Genomic DNA, 17,273 nt, shown 5'->3' on the forward strand with positions numbered 1-17,273 from the left:
TTTCATATATATTTAGATAGGTAGGTAGATAGATAGCACTTAAATATCTTAAAATATTTCAGGTACCATAAAAATATCTTCCCGTATTGGAGTTGAAAATGTTTAGATCCAAAAGTAATTGTGTGCAACTCACATTTTTCTTCTGAACTTCTACATCTTTTAAAACAACTTGTATGTCTTTTTATCCAACAGATTAAAAACCATTTCTCTATTGCATTCATCATCTATAAGTATGTTAAGAATGTCAAGCTGTTGGAGCGCATTGGAGTAGCCAGGCCTGAAGAGGAGTTCCATGTCCCTTTAGATTCATATAGGTGGGTACTTCCTTGAATGTACTAAGCTATAGAAGGGTCATAATATATATATTTTAATTCTGTAATTTAAGGGTCCATATTCTAGGAAGAAATAATCTCATGTTCTTAATTATCTGAAGATCTGAAAAAGTCATTTGTAAGACGTAGAGGAATACATTCATATTATTACTGAGTTTACCAGATGAAAATTTCTTGTTGTATATTTGATGTTTTGGAATTTTCTGAGACTCATTTTTACTCAATTGCTTTGTATTTGAAATGACTTTTTTTTTTTGATCATTTTTTACAGAGTGTTTTTTTCCCAGAAGGTTCCTCCATGAGTTAGCTATGTTTCTTAACCTTTCTTGACCTTGTTTTTCTCACCTATAAAAATAGGAATAATAGTACTTACCTTGTAGAGTTATCAAGAAGATTTAATGAGATTCTTTTTCTTAAGTTCTCAATAAAAACTTTTTCCCCCTCTCTGTTTTCTTCTTCTGTAGATGTCAGTTGTTTATTCAGCCAGCTGGTATCTTGGAGAATCAGTACAAAGAATCCACCACTTACATTTCCTGGAAGGAAGAACTTCATAGGAGCAAGGAAGTCAGATGCGTGCTGCAGTGTCCATCAACAGAAGTCAACTTTTTACCTCTCATAGTCAATACAGTTGCTCTGCCTGATGAATTAAGCTATATTTGCACACATGGGGAGGACTGGGATCCAGCTTACATCATTCATCTTTATCCCACTGTCACTTTGCGGAATTTTCTCCCATACGCTCTAACATATTTACTTGAGGTATGTCTCTTGCATTTTATTTGACTTTTATTATTGCATGGAGTGAATTCTAAGGGTTTTTTTTTTTTAGGGTATTTTTAGTTGAGGTCAGGGTTTTACATCACATACTGGTAATGCTTTAATAATATTAATAATAGCAAGAACTAGTATAGCATCTACTCTGTGCCAGCCACTGTTTTGTGTGCTTTGCATATATTAACACATTTAATCCTTTCAGTAACCTCCTGAAGATGAGGAAACTAAGTCACAGAGGGGCTGACAGCCCGAGATCCCAATAGATTGTAGAGCTGGGATTTGAACCTAAGCAATTTGACCCCTTATTCTCCACCACTGAACTCTGCTGCATCTGCTATAAATTCATAGTTATAACAATCTCTTTATTGACTAAGTAAAATTCTATTAGCTAAAATATGGGAAAAACCAGTGAGAAAATATTTCATCTGAATTTATTATAAAGTTAATTTAAAAATTTTTATTTTAAAGTGATGATTTTTTGGTTCAAGTTTCTTTGGACTTAAAAATAATTACTATCTGTCTTAAATATTAGGGAACATTTTCTAGTCATGAAGTCTGATAAACACCTTTAAATTTCTACATGCTGCAACATTTCAGAATACAAAAATCTGGAAAGTGCTTCTTACCTATGTTAGGTTTTTTTTGTTTTTTTTTTTTATCTGATGATAAGCCGTCCCTGAGTTGTGGAGAATAAAGTTAGTTAGATGAACTAAGTAGTATTTATACAAGAGAAGCTTTCGGTAAGGAAGCTTGATTTATTATGTTGCTGTTACTCATTTTTAAGATGGTTCCACCTCAGATCGCTTGTCAGAATAGTTTGATATCACTTTCCTTATTCTGTTTATATGAGAACCACTAGGCATGGTTTGTGAGTAGAGGAAGAAGCTGAAGCCCAGACAGTTAAGTGGTTTGTTCAAGGATGTAGCTCTCGGTGGAAAACAGCTAGTGTCCCTGAATCCAGCCTTTGATTCTTGGCAGAGGTCCGACTTTTTCTCAGAACTTACAGCCATTGGCCTGCTAATGGCCAAAAGACAGTTTCTGCCTTTGGCTATGATACAGTGTTTGCCTTTTAGTCCTTAGTAAATGATGGGCATTTATACTATGTCAACATGGTACTACTTTGAAGAGTTGTCAATTAATCTGAATCTGGTAGGTTATTATTATATGTATAAAATATGGAAGTTATAAGTTACTGCAAAGGTTTTTTTTTAATTAGTAAGCAAATTGAGTTTTTGTCTGTTTGTTTTTAGGGAACAGCAGAAACCCATGAGCTAGCGGAAGGCAGTGCTGCCGATGTTCTGCATTCAAGAATCAGTGGGGAAATAATGGAACTGTTTCTGGTGAAATATCAGGGCAAAAACTGGCGTGGATGTTTCCGCATACATGATACACTTCCTGAATTCCTTCTTGTGTGTTTTTCTTCTGATTCCGCTGAAGCGCTGACCGTTGACCTGTCAGTGCATGTCAAGCGCATTGGCAGCCAGATGGAGCTGTCCGTCTTTAGTCCTTACTGGCTCATCAACAAGACTTCTCGGGTGCTCCAGTACCGTTCAGAAGATGTTCATGTCAAACACCCAGCTGATTTTAGGGATATTATTTTATTCTCCTTCAAGAAGAAGAACATTTTTAGTAAAAATAAGGTGTGTTTTTGTCGATGCAACAAATTACTTATTTATTATTTACCTAATGCCATACTTAACCTGTTTGCTAGGTGCCATTGGTATGAATTAGGTCCAAGAGGACTTTTAAGGAGTGTGTCATTGAGTGGGTGTTAGGAACTAAAAACAGTAGCTTCCCGAGGCCGAGTTACCCTTTCCTCCAGGGCCCCTAGAATTACTTCTCTCCTTGAAGTAGTGTCAAGGAGAAAGCTTGATTTTATGTAGTTTACCAGTGATGAAGCAACATTTCAAAAGACAGAGCAGCTGAATTTGGTTTAACTGAGCCTTCCTGTGTGTGAAGCACGGAGGCAGGCCTTTGAGAGAGAAACCTAGTGCCTAAGGCCTGATCGTTGGTTCTCTGGTCCCTTCTTTCCTTTCAGACTCCTGTCTTGGAATTGTTAACCACACACTTTCCCAAGTACTTACTTCTAGGCCTCTGTGTAGCTGCACTCTCTGTCTCCTTCTCTGTGTTTTCCCTGTGTGCCTCGTGTTCTCTGGTCGTCTGCTCTTCATCCTCTGTCATTCTGCTCTGCCCTGACATGTGTGAAGGATTGTCTGACCAGCAAAAATGGGGCTAGAGATCACATCCATGTTCTCTCAGAGCAGTGCTTCTCAAATTTCAGTGTGTGTTAGAATCACCTAGAGGGCTCTGAAAACACACTGCCGGGTTGTGCCACCATAGTTGATGCAGTAGGTCTGGGAAGGGTCTGAGAATCTGCACTTCTCACAGATTGCCAGGTGATGCCGACGGTGCTGGTCCCGAGACCACTCTTTGAGGACCCCGTCCGAGAGTGTTGCTGAATACTTGGTATTGTAATTACCTGTTTATGTGTCTGACCTCTGGTTGGCCTCAGGTTTTTTAGAATCTAGTTGGGTACAAGGAGGTTAATACAGGAGCACAGTTAAATCTCTTCTGTAAAACTTATTTAATCCCATAGGTAGATGTAAACTTTTTGATAGCATTTTATACTTCTTATATAGGTCTTATCACATTGAGTCTTGCATAAGTTTTAGTATTTATTTCCTGTCTCTCTGTTTAATCGGAAGCTCATTGGAGACAGGAACTGTGTCTTCCATTCTGCTTATCACAACACTTTTCATCTGTTGTTTGCTGAATACTGTTAAAAGCACAAATTCTCTATGTGCTAAAACTTTAAGAATTTGTTAGCTCTCTATCAAAAGTCTAACACTGGAAAATATCATTTTATGTTATAATTCCTGTTTAACTAACAGAGGATCTCATTGGTAAACGTCTTTGAATTCACTGTTCTCTTTGCAGAGATGAATAGGAGGGTCAGAGCTCTGCTTTTATTATATTGGCCCCTAGAGTTTCTGTGGTTGTTACCCATTTGCAATACAACTTTGATTGTTTTCCTGTATCTCATGTACTAAATAAATTTCTAACGGTCTAGCAACTTTCCATCAAATAAAATGAATATAGTGTTTTAGATTTCTTATGTGATGGTTTGTGTTCTCTGGTGTAGGTACAATTAAAAATTTCAACAAGTTCCTGGTCCAGTAGTTTTTCATTGGATACAGTGGGAAATTATGGGTGTGTGAAGTGTCCTGCCAACAATATGGAATACCTGGTAAGATTTTGCTTGCTTGTTTACCTTTGATTTCATTCACATTTTCTTCAGTTCAGTAAAGGAGCTGGACCCCAAGGGGTACAGAGTTGTGAATTTTGAGTGTTATATGGAGGACTGTTACGTCTCTCCTCAAATTTCTATGGCCACTAGTATCAAAGCAAAACCTAAATTTGTCAAAGCTGAAGACAGTGAGTGGCAAGTAAGCAACTTGGTAAATATTCAGAATATACTAGAATCCTCACTCCATACCACTCCCTGCCAGATGTTTCTTAAATTTGACTGAAAATTTGAATAATCGGACGTTAGTTGACTTATTTTATTACCACTTTGAAATTTTTATTGACAACAGAGATAATAAATTAGCAACACTTGAGCTTCTACATTAATTGTAAAATAATTTATTTTGGAATGTTAAAAATAACAAATTTTAAAAAATGAACTCTGTTATTGCAAGTCATCATTACTTAAATTACTGATTGAGATTTCTTGAATTGATTTCTGATGGAACCAAACTGTGGAACCAAAATTTTTCTTCTTAGTGAGAAGATAATCAGTCATGGACCATGTCTTATAGTAGTTACTTTATTTAAGAAATCTTATTTTAAAATACTGTGAGAAGTCTTTGTGTGAATGGGGTGTGTGTGTGTGTGTGTGTGTGTGTGTGTGTGTGTGTGTATTTTAAAGGAGCTGTATAAAGTACTGGGAAATGGTAAGCCTGTTTGTTTCTTTTCCACAGGTTGGTGTTAGCATCAAAATGAGCAGTTTTAATCTTACGCGAATAGTTACTCTGACTCCCTTTTATACAATTGAGAACAAGTCATCATTGGAACTGGAAGTTGGTGAAATTGCATCAGATGGCTCAGTGCCAACTAATAAGTGGAACTATATTGCTTCTTCAGAGGTAAAATTTTCCTTTCATGTAACTGGCTTCTAAAATGTATAAATAAAGACAGACATGTAAATAAGAATTACATATATCTCTTTGTCATACTTACTTTGCTACCATATTTGTGTTTTAAAATATAATAGCCAGCTTTAAAACTTTTCTTTCATCCTATAAACATATGTTAAAAAAAGAAGAAAATTGTTGATATTATTTACCACTAACCAGTCTAGACTGTTAACACTCATTCTCTAGTTCTTCCTGTATGTATAAACATGGACATGGACTGTAAAAAGTATATAAAGATAATGCACTATGTATTGTCTCAATAGTCAAGATAATGTCTTTGTATTTAAGAAGCTTCTAATCTTGTTGGAGGGTGTAAGACTCATACACATTAGTACATGGAGAAGAAGATAGTATATGGTAAGTTATAGGTGGTTATGGAATCTCTGAATAGATGAGCTGGAAGTTTCCTTGAAAATTTCCAAGTATTCAGGCCCTTCACTTTACAGAGAAGAAAACTGAATCTCATACTGTTTAAAGTCAGTTAAGTCTCTGCAGCTTGGTATCATTGTGGTGGTCTAGATCAAAAGGGAAAGTTTCATGGTAGAGCTGGCATTTGAACTAAACTTTGCAGACTCAGTAAGACGTAAGGTGAAGACAATGAGGAAAAATTGGGGAGAGGACAGGTGCAAAGACAGGCATTAGTGTTGAATTTGCCCGAGTTTTCAACCAAACCATCTGACTTAAGGATAGAACCATTCTTCTGTACATCTCAAAGAAAAAAAAAAGATTTGAAAATTATTTTAAAAAATACTTAGCAAAAAGCTCAAGAGGAGGGATTCCAGTTACAATACAAAGAGCTCTAAGAGGCGTGGGCTTCCCAAGGCACTTGGAATGATCTCCACAGACTTGGCAACAAATAAATGCTCCTTATCTTTTTATCTGTGATGTGAGTTTGACAGCAGTAATATAGAGTAGATAGAATAAATAGAATTTACCCCGTATTCTCTAGCAGACGGGACTTCTGTTTTAGGAACTAAAATCTCAGTTTTACAGATAAGAAAACCGAGGCTTTAAAAGGTGTATGATTTGATCAAGGCCAAACAGGTAGGAGGATAGTGTCAGGACTACAGCAATGTCCTCTGCCTTCAGTTGTCTTTCTGGTTTATCTAGAATGAGATACTCTGTGAAAGAATTCATAGTGCATTAAGGAATTAAAATGAGATATACATAAAAGAAAATGTTATTAAGATAATAATTTTTAAATATTCAAGATATTTGAGGCATTTTAATAGCACTTAAGTTTCTCATATTGTAATTATTTCATAAGTTAGTAAAGACTAATGTATCTATTCTTCTGATGGAGTTTCTTTGGTTTCATAAACAATTATTAGATTGTCAATAATCTTGGATGCGGAGGGACTATTTTAAGAAACTTAGTAATAATTGAATCCTGATCAGATTTAGAATTGAAAATTTTATTAGCCACTGTCTTATTTATATCCTAGTATTGTTTTTGTTTTTGTTTTTGTTTTTGTTTTAATTGAACTGCAGGCAATTACAATGTGTCAATTTCTGGTGTACGGCACAATGTCCCAGTCATGTGTTTACATACATATATTTACATAGTATTAAGACTGATTGATACTAACTTTTATATTTTCAGTACCTCCCATTTTGGCCTGAGAAATTTTCGGGCAAACTTTGTGTGAGAGTGGTAGGCTATGAAGGATTCTCCAGGCCATTCTTTTACAACCAGCAGGATAATGGCACTTTATTAAGCTTAGAAGATCTGGTAAGTTGTCATGTTTTAGAATAAAATATCTTTGATTTTTGAAGTTTGCTTTAAAATATTTTATTAAAACATGCTGTAAAACATACTGATAATTATTTGAAGGTGTTGTATGTCACTATATAATGCCATACATACATTTGTAAGAGATCAGAGCCAGTGTGCATTTCAGTAAGAACTTAAGAAAACAAATGTTTTTAATCTATACAACTGATTGAAATTCCAGATGTAACGTGTGCAGTTTAAACCAATACTTCAACATACTTTTTTTTTTCTACGATAGAATGGGGGTATCTTGGTGGATGTAGATATTGCTCAGCATTCAACTGTCATAAGCTTTTCTGATTACCATGAGGGATGTGCACCTGCCCTAATAATAAACCACACACCATGGGACGTCCTCACATACAAACAGAGGTATGGAAAAAAGGGGCTCCTGGAAAATCAGATTTGCTTTTACGGGTCCACAGTCCCTTCTAGGAAATACGTGGAGCTAGATGTGTTTCATATTCCACATGTTTTCAGATTTTAGAAAGGTAATAGGGAACACATGCTATTTATTACTAAAACCCCCAGCAGGTTTTGAGTCAGTCTGTAACCAAACATGTTAATATTTCTGCAGCAAACCTTTGCATGTTCATAACAAGTGGAATAAATAAAACTGTTAATAGTTTCATATCTGCTCAGGTCAAGTTTTGCTGCCAAATGACTTCTGACACCAAACTTAGAGACGAATATTTGGACTTCTGGAGCTTGTTCAATTTCTGAATTGTGTATAAGGAACTGTGAACCTCTTTAAGCATTATCATTCTTTTGTAAGCTGGTGATGCTCAGTGAACCTCTCCCTATAAATCCATATCTAGATTTTTTTGAGGGGGTAGTAGTAGAAGAAGATTAAGTAAGAGAGCAGAAGATTAAAGAAAATTAAAGTAAATAAATAGTGTTGAATGTATAGTACAGGTTAATAGAGATTTTGTTCTTGCCTTGCTATCATTTGGCTTGGACGATGCCATTAAATAATGATATAACAGATAGCTTTAAATCCTTAAAATATATGATATGTGTTTGCAAAGAATTATTATCATAAATCTGCAAGGCATTATTTTATACATTTATATGTATAAATAAATATATATATTAAAAATAATGCTTTGCAGATTTACCTATTCTTAACTCTCATGGCTTGAATCTGCTGAGAGATTTAAAAGCATAGATTGGGATTAAAACCTAATTGAGTTACTTTTTATTTTATTGTAGTTATCTGGAAAGTTTTTTGTATTTTTGAAACCAGTACTTGTTAAACTTAAGGATCAATATGAAGATCTCTTGGAAATCTTGTAAAATGCAGATCTCATTTAGCAGGTTTTAGCTGGGGCCCCCAGTTTTGCCCTTTCTAGCAAGCCTGGAATGCTACAATGGTATGGACCCATTTTTTTTCTCTCCGAGACTCATATTTCTTATGCATTGCATTTGATCAAAAGTCTTAAATTTAAGCTCCAAGTGAAGTTCTTCAGCTACTAAAAAATTTATTATTCACAGCCTTTTCTGTGGGTGATCTCTGATGTACCACTCACTTCACCTTAATGAATTCCATTAGTGTGATCTTGTCTGGATCAGTTCAGGGTATACCTTCAGAAAGGGCAGTATTCTTGTCCCTCAAGCTTCAAAATCATTAGCTTATTGGACATTTTAGGTTACTTATTTTTAAACAGAGTTGTGTTTTGTTAGCAAAGGCAGTTCTATAAGATGTTTGTTTCAGTCCCCTCCTCAGTAAACCACAGGTCCTGCAGGATTCTTGAGGCCAGCGTATTTTAATCTTCCCTCTGTTGCTTGTGTTTCAGGGGGTTGCAGGAAGAAATGGTACTGCTGCCAAGACAGGTTCGACTCTTTGCCTGGGCAGATCCTACTGGTACCAGAAAACTTACATGGACTTACGCAGCAAATACTGGGGAACATGATCTGTTAAAGGTATCATTTGATGTGAACGAGTATTATGCTATGAGGTACCTCATAGCAAAGGGAGTAGACACGTTAGCTTCACACAGTCATCTCCGTCCTTACTGAACTAAAAAGTGGAAGTAAAATTTCAAAATAAGTTACTTTTGGGCTTTAGATTGCAGATAGTCCATACCAGTATTTTCTCCTAAGAGAAAAATAATTTTCAGTTAAAATAATTTATTTACAATTTAAACAGTAGGCCTGCTTCATCTTGCCTAAGTAAATACCAGTAAAGTGCTTCTTTATTTCCTTTTATTTAAAAGGAAGGAATTTTAAGACTAAGTGAAAAACAACTTCATATACATACCACTGTTGGCTGTGAGGTTTTTAGACATGGTTTCGCTGTTAAGGCCATATGTTTTGTTAATTAAAGGAGTCTGACAGTATGCAAATTACCCCATATAAGAAATTTAAGGAAGTATTTATTGGAACAATGTTTAGATAGCTGAATTAACTAAATACGTTATTTCTTAGAGTCTTAGACTTCGGAAAGGGCTTAAGAATCCGTCTGCCAGCCTCCCTCTAATACAGGCATTGCCCCTCCGTGAGTGATAGGTCATCTGGTTTCTGTAGGAATATATCCTGTCAAGAAACTATCATGAGAAGTTCATACTGTGTCATATTCCATTGTCTGATAATGCCAGTTGTTAAAAAGAGCTTTCTTGACTCCTTTCAAATGGTAATTGGCCAACAGTGACTGAACTATCCTCTCCTGTTTCCCTCTGAAATACCCATAAAAGAGACAGACTTACCCACTTTTGAAAAATCAGACTGATAGTTACAGGATTCTTGGAGTGATTTTCACATGGCAGTTTGATGGAGCTCTGTTGCCTGCTTGTGCTTTACTTTTTACAGCAGAAAAGCTCTCAGGGTTTATAAGTGTTAGAGAGAAGCTGAAATTCCCCGATACTCTTAGCCCTCTGGCTCAGAGACACAGTGGCTCTACCAGGGGTCTGTCTGTGCTGGCGGTACTTTCCTTCCGCTCACATGTAATGCTCCCCAGCAACCACAGCTCCCAGATGGTAGCGTCCAGGCCCTGGAGGGAGAGTGGGGAGAGGTGGGAATGGCATCCTGCAGGAGACGGTCAAAGTCTGCATAATGAGGCAGAGTCAGAAAGAACCTGATACTAGTGTATGCACGGGATTGTGGCTTTAAAAGTTTATCTTCTGATTGGTGTTAAGAGATACCAGGCAGTAAGAAGAGTAGATAATCACTCCTCAGTCAGCCGGTAACCTGCCAGATGATGAAACCGAGCTAGAAGCCAACCAGTTGTCCATTTCTTGTCCACTGGCTTGATCTGAACAGGGAGTTCTGCTCGGGCCCAGGTGGACATGAGAAGGGCGTTCAAAGAAAATGCATATAGTATTGGAAAACACTTTTCTCAGTACGTGTGAATAAAGAGGAAGAAAACCATGGGTTTTATGAAAAAAATACTTCCACAGAAAAGTGTAGCATTTCCCTAAACATTCAGAGGATGATTATGCTTCTGAAAACTTTTTTACTGCAGGAGGACCAGAGAAAATTTTCAGAATGTATGCCTGGGATCCTCAGCTAAGTTTTAAAGATATGACAACTATGAAATAGAAAAAAGCATGGTGAAATAAAAGACAAAGACAACAAAATAAAGTGAAAGGGGAGCAGGGAAACAATATGTTCTGAATATACTATATTGGCACCATTTAATCCTGAATTTTAATTAAGGAAGTGTAGATCAAAGATTATGGTTTTTTTTTTTTTTTTAAAGATACCACCTAGTAGAACTAAAATCAATGATAAAAGAATTCTAAAACAATTGAGAAAATGAAAATAAAGAAAAATTTGCCCTTTATAATAAAAGAAGGAAACCTAAAGAAGTCTGTAGTAAGTGGCAAATGACTTTCATTGAGTATATATCATGTGTTAATGCTTGTCATATATTATCACTAAGTCTTATGATTGGAACTTAGAACCACTGGTTAGAATTTGAAACCAGGTCTGTCTGACTTCGCAATCCGTGAACTTTTCCCACCAAACCATGCTTCTCATCAATTATGTCAGTAAATGAAATGGTTTAAATTTTCCTATTGAAAGACCACATTCAAACTCTTAATTTATCCCTCCTTCCCACCCCAGTTTCCCCTTTGGTAGCTGTAAGTTTGTTTTTTGTGTCTTTGAGTCTAATTCTGTTTTGTAAATAAGTTCATTTGTATTATTTTTTTAGATTCCACATATAAGTGATAAGTTAGGAGTTTGGGATTAACACGCACACTACTGTATATAAAATAGGTAAACAACAGTGACCTACTATACAGCACAGGGAACTATATTCAGTATCTTATAGTAACCAATAATGGAAAAGAATCTGAAAAAGAATATACATATTACATATATTATATATTATATACTATATATGTTTATAAATATATATTTATACCATATATATTTTTGTATACATGATATATGTAAACTGAACCACTTTGCTGTACACTGGAAACTAACAAACATTGTAAATTAAGTATAATTCAATTAAAAAATGGATGGTTTTACAAAAAGACCACATTCAGATGAAGCTAAAAAATAGTTTCTAACCATCTGCTACTTACAGGAGATCTGTTTTAACTGAATTAACACAGAAAGTTAAAAGCATGAGGAGATAGTAAAGATTTAACAGGCAAATGAAAGAAATGTTGATTTAAATTTCTGAACAGCTGTAACTCAAGACAAAAATCATTAAATAGAATATGATAATGTGACAGAGAAGACACGATAGCCATAAACCTTCATGGAATGAATAATACTGCATCAAAATGTAAAACTTAAGATGCTGGAAGTCAACTGAAACATGGATTGCGTTAGGATATTTTAAGATACCTCATTTAATTTTTAACAGATCAAATAGATGAAAAACAAATAGGATTAGAGAGTATTTGAATAATAAGTAAGATTGAACCAAGATATGTATCAAATTTTGTAGTTTACAAAGAGAATGCATTTTCTTAATAGGTGCCTCCGAAACAGTTCCAAAATTTGATCACATTAGGGTAAAAAAAAATTGGGCAATCTACTCTGACATGTGCTAAAAGCAATAGGTAAATTTTAAACAACAGAAATCAACTAGTCCTGTGCCCTTGGTCACATCGTTTATTAATTTGTTTTTTGTTTTTGTTTTTGTTTTCCAAGAAAGCATGAGATGAAAGGCACATAATAGTTGTACTGCCTGTTGAACTGTTGTTATATTTATGTTAAATCCAGAATGAAGAAGAGTCATTATTTAAATCTCTGAAAACTCTCACCAAATCAAGCCTCATATTTTTAAGTGCTATTTGAGACTGTCAGCCAAGAAGGCTCTTCTTACTGAAACTTAGTAAAAATTGATCATCACAGGTTTGACTATTCAACAGTGTGATTTATATAGGTATTTGCAATGTTGTAAATTATTAAAACATAAAAATAAAGTAGGTTAGTTTTACCTGAGGTTACTTTTCCAATAAACTTCTAAACCATTCTGTTGTCCATCTGGGAAGCAAGTAAGCATCTGATGACTCTGGTGCCTTCGAAGGATACTCTTGTTCCTGCTCAGTGCCCTCTGAGCACTAACCGGGTAACTCAAACTACAGTTTAAAAATTATTAAATCTGTTAATCTTTGTTGTTTGAAAAAAAAATGGAGAGTATATTTCAAAACAGATTATAACTTGGTTGTCATTTTGATAGTTTTCTGTAGCCATGCTTTCTCAGTTACCGTAGTTCAGCTTGACCTAATAAAAACTTACTGTTTGTGGTGTTAACATTGTCTCTCTTTTCCCTAGGATGAATGTGGGCAGTTTCCATATGATGCCAACATCCAGATACACTGGGTATCATTTCTAGATGGGCGCCAGAGAGTTCTGCTTTTCACTGATGACGTGGCCTTGGTCTCCAGAGCACTGCAGGCGGAGGAAGCGGAGCAAGCCCGTCATGAAGTAACGCTGTCTCTGCATAGCCTTGGGCTTTCACTGGTAAACAACGAGGACAAGCAGGAAGTCTCATATGTCGGGATAACCAGGTACGGAAGAAGGAAGATGAAGCATCAGAGCTCTTGGAAAGGCACTGAGTTCGTTATATCAGGTTTAATGAGAGTAAACAGATACCTGTTCTCAATTTGATGTACTTCACATTCTTTCAACAAAACTTACCGAACACCTGTTTTCATTGCTAGTTGGAAAGTCCCTTAGAAAGATGCTGAGGTAATGCCTTTGCCCTTGCAGTACTCATCAGTTGGTGGGGAAGAAGGACATGTGTTTCTTTCTTTGTTGTTTATATGTATGTTTAAAAATGAATTATAGAAATGCCGAGGAATGTTGCAAAGAAGTAGATACACATGCAGTGGAAATACAGAAGTAGAAGCAACTAACTTGTTTTGCGCTGTAGAGGCTACAGAAACTGGTGTGGGTCGGGGGAGCCAACAGTGATGGGCCACATAAATTGAAGAAAGTGTTCATAGTGGAGGCAGCATTTGTCATGGGTACATAGTCTTTAATGGGTGTGTTGTTTAGAAATTTTTAATAGTGATGGGACCAGTTATTTTCTCTGGTTCTGCTTATACCTACCTAAGAAAAACATTTGAATTGATTTCTTTTGGTTTTCTCGGTCACACTACCTTTGATAAAAGACTCATTCTTTTTTGGAGGCCGTAGGGGAGAATGGCTACTACCAGCTATAACCAGCATAGGATCTGTCAATAATCATGTGTTTAGTGAGGTATAAACTTAAGTAAATAGAGAGATCATGTATGTGATGTTCTTTGCACAGCACCTGACAGATTAAGGGTTCAGTAAATGGTATTAAACATACCATTAATATAAATTAATATATTTGTGTATTTATGAGTAATATATTCTCTCAGCTGTACATTTCATTATTGTAGGATATTTTTAACTAAATATGAAAATCTCTTATAAGCCATATAAATCCAACTTTCTTCACTCTCTTGTTCTTTGATGTAACTTATTTTAGTGTTGTATATGGTATTATATTTTGTTAGATTGACCTTTATTTATAAGGACATTTTCATCTAAAAGAACTTGATTGCCTTTTGCTGACACACTGCAGATTCAGTACGCATTTAGTAAGGATGTGTACTGAGGAAAATAAATCGTCCCAGTTTCCCGTTTTTAACGTCTTGAAATAACGTGGTACATTTGTTACTATCGATGAGCTAATGTTGATACATTATTTTCTACAGTGTACTGTGGTGATGATGTTTGTGTTTGCTCTTTGTGCTGTAAATTCTGTGGATTCTGACAAATGTATAACATGTGTCCGCCATTGCAGGATCCTATAGTTCAGTTGCACTTCTCTAAAAATCACCCATGCTCCACTTACTCATCCCTCGCTCCCTCCCTCCCCTTGAACACCTGAAAACCACCCATCTTTTTGCCATCTCCAAAGTTTTGCTTTTTCCAAAATACCGTAACATTGGAATTGTACATAGAGCCTTTTCTAATTGGCTTCTTTCACTTAGTAGTGTCCTTTTAAGGTTACTGGTGTCTTTTTGTGGCTTGATAACTGATTTTTTTTTAATCACTGAATAATAATTGCATGTGTAGATGTACCACAATTTATTTATCCAGTCACCTGTTAAAGGACATCTTAGTTGTTTCCAAGTTCGAGTAGTTATGAATAAAGCTGCTATAAACAGTCATGTGCAGGTTTTTGGTGTAGACGTAAGTTTTCACCACATTTGGGTAAATATCAGCAAACATGATTACTGGATCATACGGTAGAGTAAGATTAGTTTTGTGAGAAACTGGTAATCCTGCCAGGAATGTGTGAGAGTTCCTTTTGCTCCACATCCTTGTCAGCACTTGGTGCTGTCTGTGTCTGGAGTTTGGCTATTACAATGGGCGTGTAGTGATACCTAGTTTTAATTGCAGTTACCTAGTTACGTATGATGTTGAGCCTCTTTTCATATGCTTACTTGTCATTTGAATATCTTCTTTAGTGAGGTACAGATCTTTGGCCCAATTTCAGATTTTTTGTTTTCTTATTGTTGAGTTTTAAGAGTTCTTTGTATGTTTGGGGTATCAGTCTTTTATCCGATGTATGTTTTGCAGATGTTTTCTCCAGCCTGTGCCTTGTCTTTTTATTCTTTTAACAGTGTCTTTCACAGCAGAAATTTTCTATTTCAGTGAAGTCCCACATCAGTGTTTTCTTTCATGGATTGTGTTCTGGTGTTATATCTTAAAAGTCATTGCCAAACCCAAAGTCTCTTAGATTTTCTCCTAAGTAATCTCCCAGTAATTTTGTAGTTCTGTGTTGGATCTTTAGGCAATCCATTCTGAGGGTTTTTTTTTTGTGAAATATGTAAGTTCTTTGTCTAGATTCATTTTTTCACGTATGAATGTCCAGGTGTTCTTGTCACCATTTGGTGAAAAGGCTGATCTGTCTCCATTGAATTGCTTTTGCTCCTTTTCAAAAATCAGTTGACTGTATTTGTTTGTGTCAATTTCTGGGCTCTCAGTTCTGTTCTCTTGATCTGTTTGTCTTTTCTTTCATTAATGCCACACTGTCTTGATTCTCTAGTTTTATAGTAATCTTGAAATTATGTATTGTCAGTCCAGGTAGTGTCAGTCCTTCAGCTTTTTCTTCTTCCATATTGTGTTGGCTATCTTGAGTCTTTTGCTTTTCCGTACAAATTTTAGAATCAGTTTGTCAACATCTGCAAAATAATTAGCTGGGATTTTGATTGGGATTGCATTGAATCTATAGATTGACTTGGGAAGAACTGATATCTTGACAATATTGAGTCACATCCACATACATGGATATTTTAATTAATTTATTAGATTTTTGGTCTCTTTTATCAAACTTACAGTTTTCCTCAGGTATCTAAGTACTTCATTTCTTTGGTACTAATGTAAATGTTATTGTGTTTTTAATTTCAAATTCTAATTGTCTGTTGTTGGTATATAAGAAAGTAATTGACTTTTTTATATTAACCTTGTGTCTTGAAACTTATTAGTTGCAGTTTTTTGGTTGATTCTTTGGGATTTCCTACATAGACAAACATGTCATCTGAGAGCAAAAACATCCATTCGTTGTATCTTCTCAATCTGTGTACCTTTTATTTTATTCTCTTGTCTTATTACATTATCTAGAATTTCCTGTACAGTGTTGAATAGGAGTGGTGAGAGTGGACCTTTTTGTTTTATTCATTTTTTTAAACATTTTTTATTGATTTATAGTCATTTTACAATGTTATGTCAAATTCCAGTGTTCAGCACAATTTTTCAGTTATACATGAACATATGTATTTGTTTTATTCATGATCTTAGTGAGAAAAATATTTAGTTTCTCGCCACTGAGTCTGGTAATAACTGTAGGCTTTTTGTAGGTGTTCTTTTTATCAGGTTGAAGAAGTTCCCCTCTCTTCCTAGTTTGCTGAAGTTTTTATCATGAATTGCTATTGAATTTTTATAATTTATAGTAGATATTTTATTCATTACCTTCATACACTGTTGTCCCTTAAACATGTTATGTAGTGAGGACATTGTTAACACTATCGTTGACTAATATCAACAAGCTATGTAAATTAAAACATTACGGAGTTACATTTTATCATTATGCAAACATTCCCTAGTCAGGGATCAGCAAAGTCTGGCCTCAGAGCCAAATCTAGTCTGCTGCCTGTTTTCTATAGCCCTTGATTTAAGGGTATCTTTTTTTTTTTTTTTTACATTTTTAAGTGTTTGAAAAATTTAAAAGAAAAATAGTATTTTGTAACACATGAAAAAGTATATGAAATTCAAAGTTTATTGACCATAAGCAAAATTTTGTTAGAAAACAGCCTTGCTTATTCTTTTGCATGTTTGTGGCTGCTTTTGAAGTGCTGCTCAGTGCACAGCAAGCGACAGTGACATAGTTGTAACTCGAGTGGTTGCCACACCCATAGCTATACTGCAACTTTTATCTATTTTTTATTACTGATGCATACTCATCATGTCAAAACAAGAAAAGTGGACTTTGAATGATGTCATGACCCTATGCTGTAGTAAAAGAATACAGTAGATTGACATTTCCAACCTAAGCACTTACCAGAATATATCCAGCTCACAGGAAAGCAATGGCCAGAAAAATTAGAAAATTTAAGACAAAATGTCTAATTGCAGCAGAATTTCTTCACAAGATAAAAAGCCAAAAATGGAGCTGCAACCTAAGTTAGTTTCTGAGTGACTCATTTGTTAGCCACGCAAAGAAAGCCTTTTACCTATGGTGAGTTCATT

At 35.3% G+C, this 17,273-nt stretch overlaps 1 protein-coding gene across 7 annotated transcripts in view; it reads left to right on the plus strand.

Moving 5' to 3' along the window:
* The window catches only part of VPS13C (vacuolar protein sorting 13 homolog C), a 157,441-nt gene that overhangs the window by 109,918 nt on the left and 30,250 nt on the right, over positions 1–17,273 (plus strand). For all 7 annotated transcript variants that reach the window (XR_010380837.1, XM_031452951.2, XM_064485545.1 and 4 more), the window contains 9 exons: positions 193–314; positions 797–1,091; positions 2,357–2,746; positions 4,249–4,353; positions 5,090–5,254; positions 6,909–7,037; positions 7,318–7,451; positions 8,876–9,002; positions 12,819–13,054. Coding sequence is in view for 6 of the 7 variants with exons in the window: in XM_031452951.2 (XP_031308811.2) it covers positions 193–314; positions 797–1,091; positions 2,357–2,746; positions 4,249–4,353; positions 5,090–5,254; positions 6,909–7,037; positions 7,318–7,451; positions 8,876–9,002; positions 12,819–13,054 (1,703 nt within the window). In the remaining variant the exon portion in view is untranslated. The remainder of the gene's footprint in view (positions 1–192; positions 315–796; positions 1,092–2,356; positions 2,747–4,248; positions 4,354–5,089; positions 5,255–6,908; positions 7,038–7,317; positions 7,452–8,875; positions 9,003–12,818; positions 13,055–17,273) is intronic.

The sequence above is a fragment of the Camelus dromedarius genome, chromosome 5 (genome assembly GCF_036321535.1).
Source record: "Camelus dromedarius isolate mCamDro1 chromosome 5, mCamDro1.pat, whole genome shotgun sequence".
NCBI classification, from domain to species: domain Eukaryota; kingdom Metazoa; phylum Chordata; class Mammalia; order Artiodactyla; family Camelidae; genus Camelus; species Camelus dromedarius.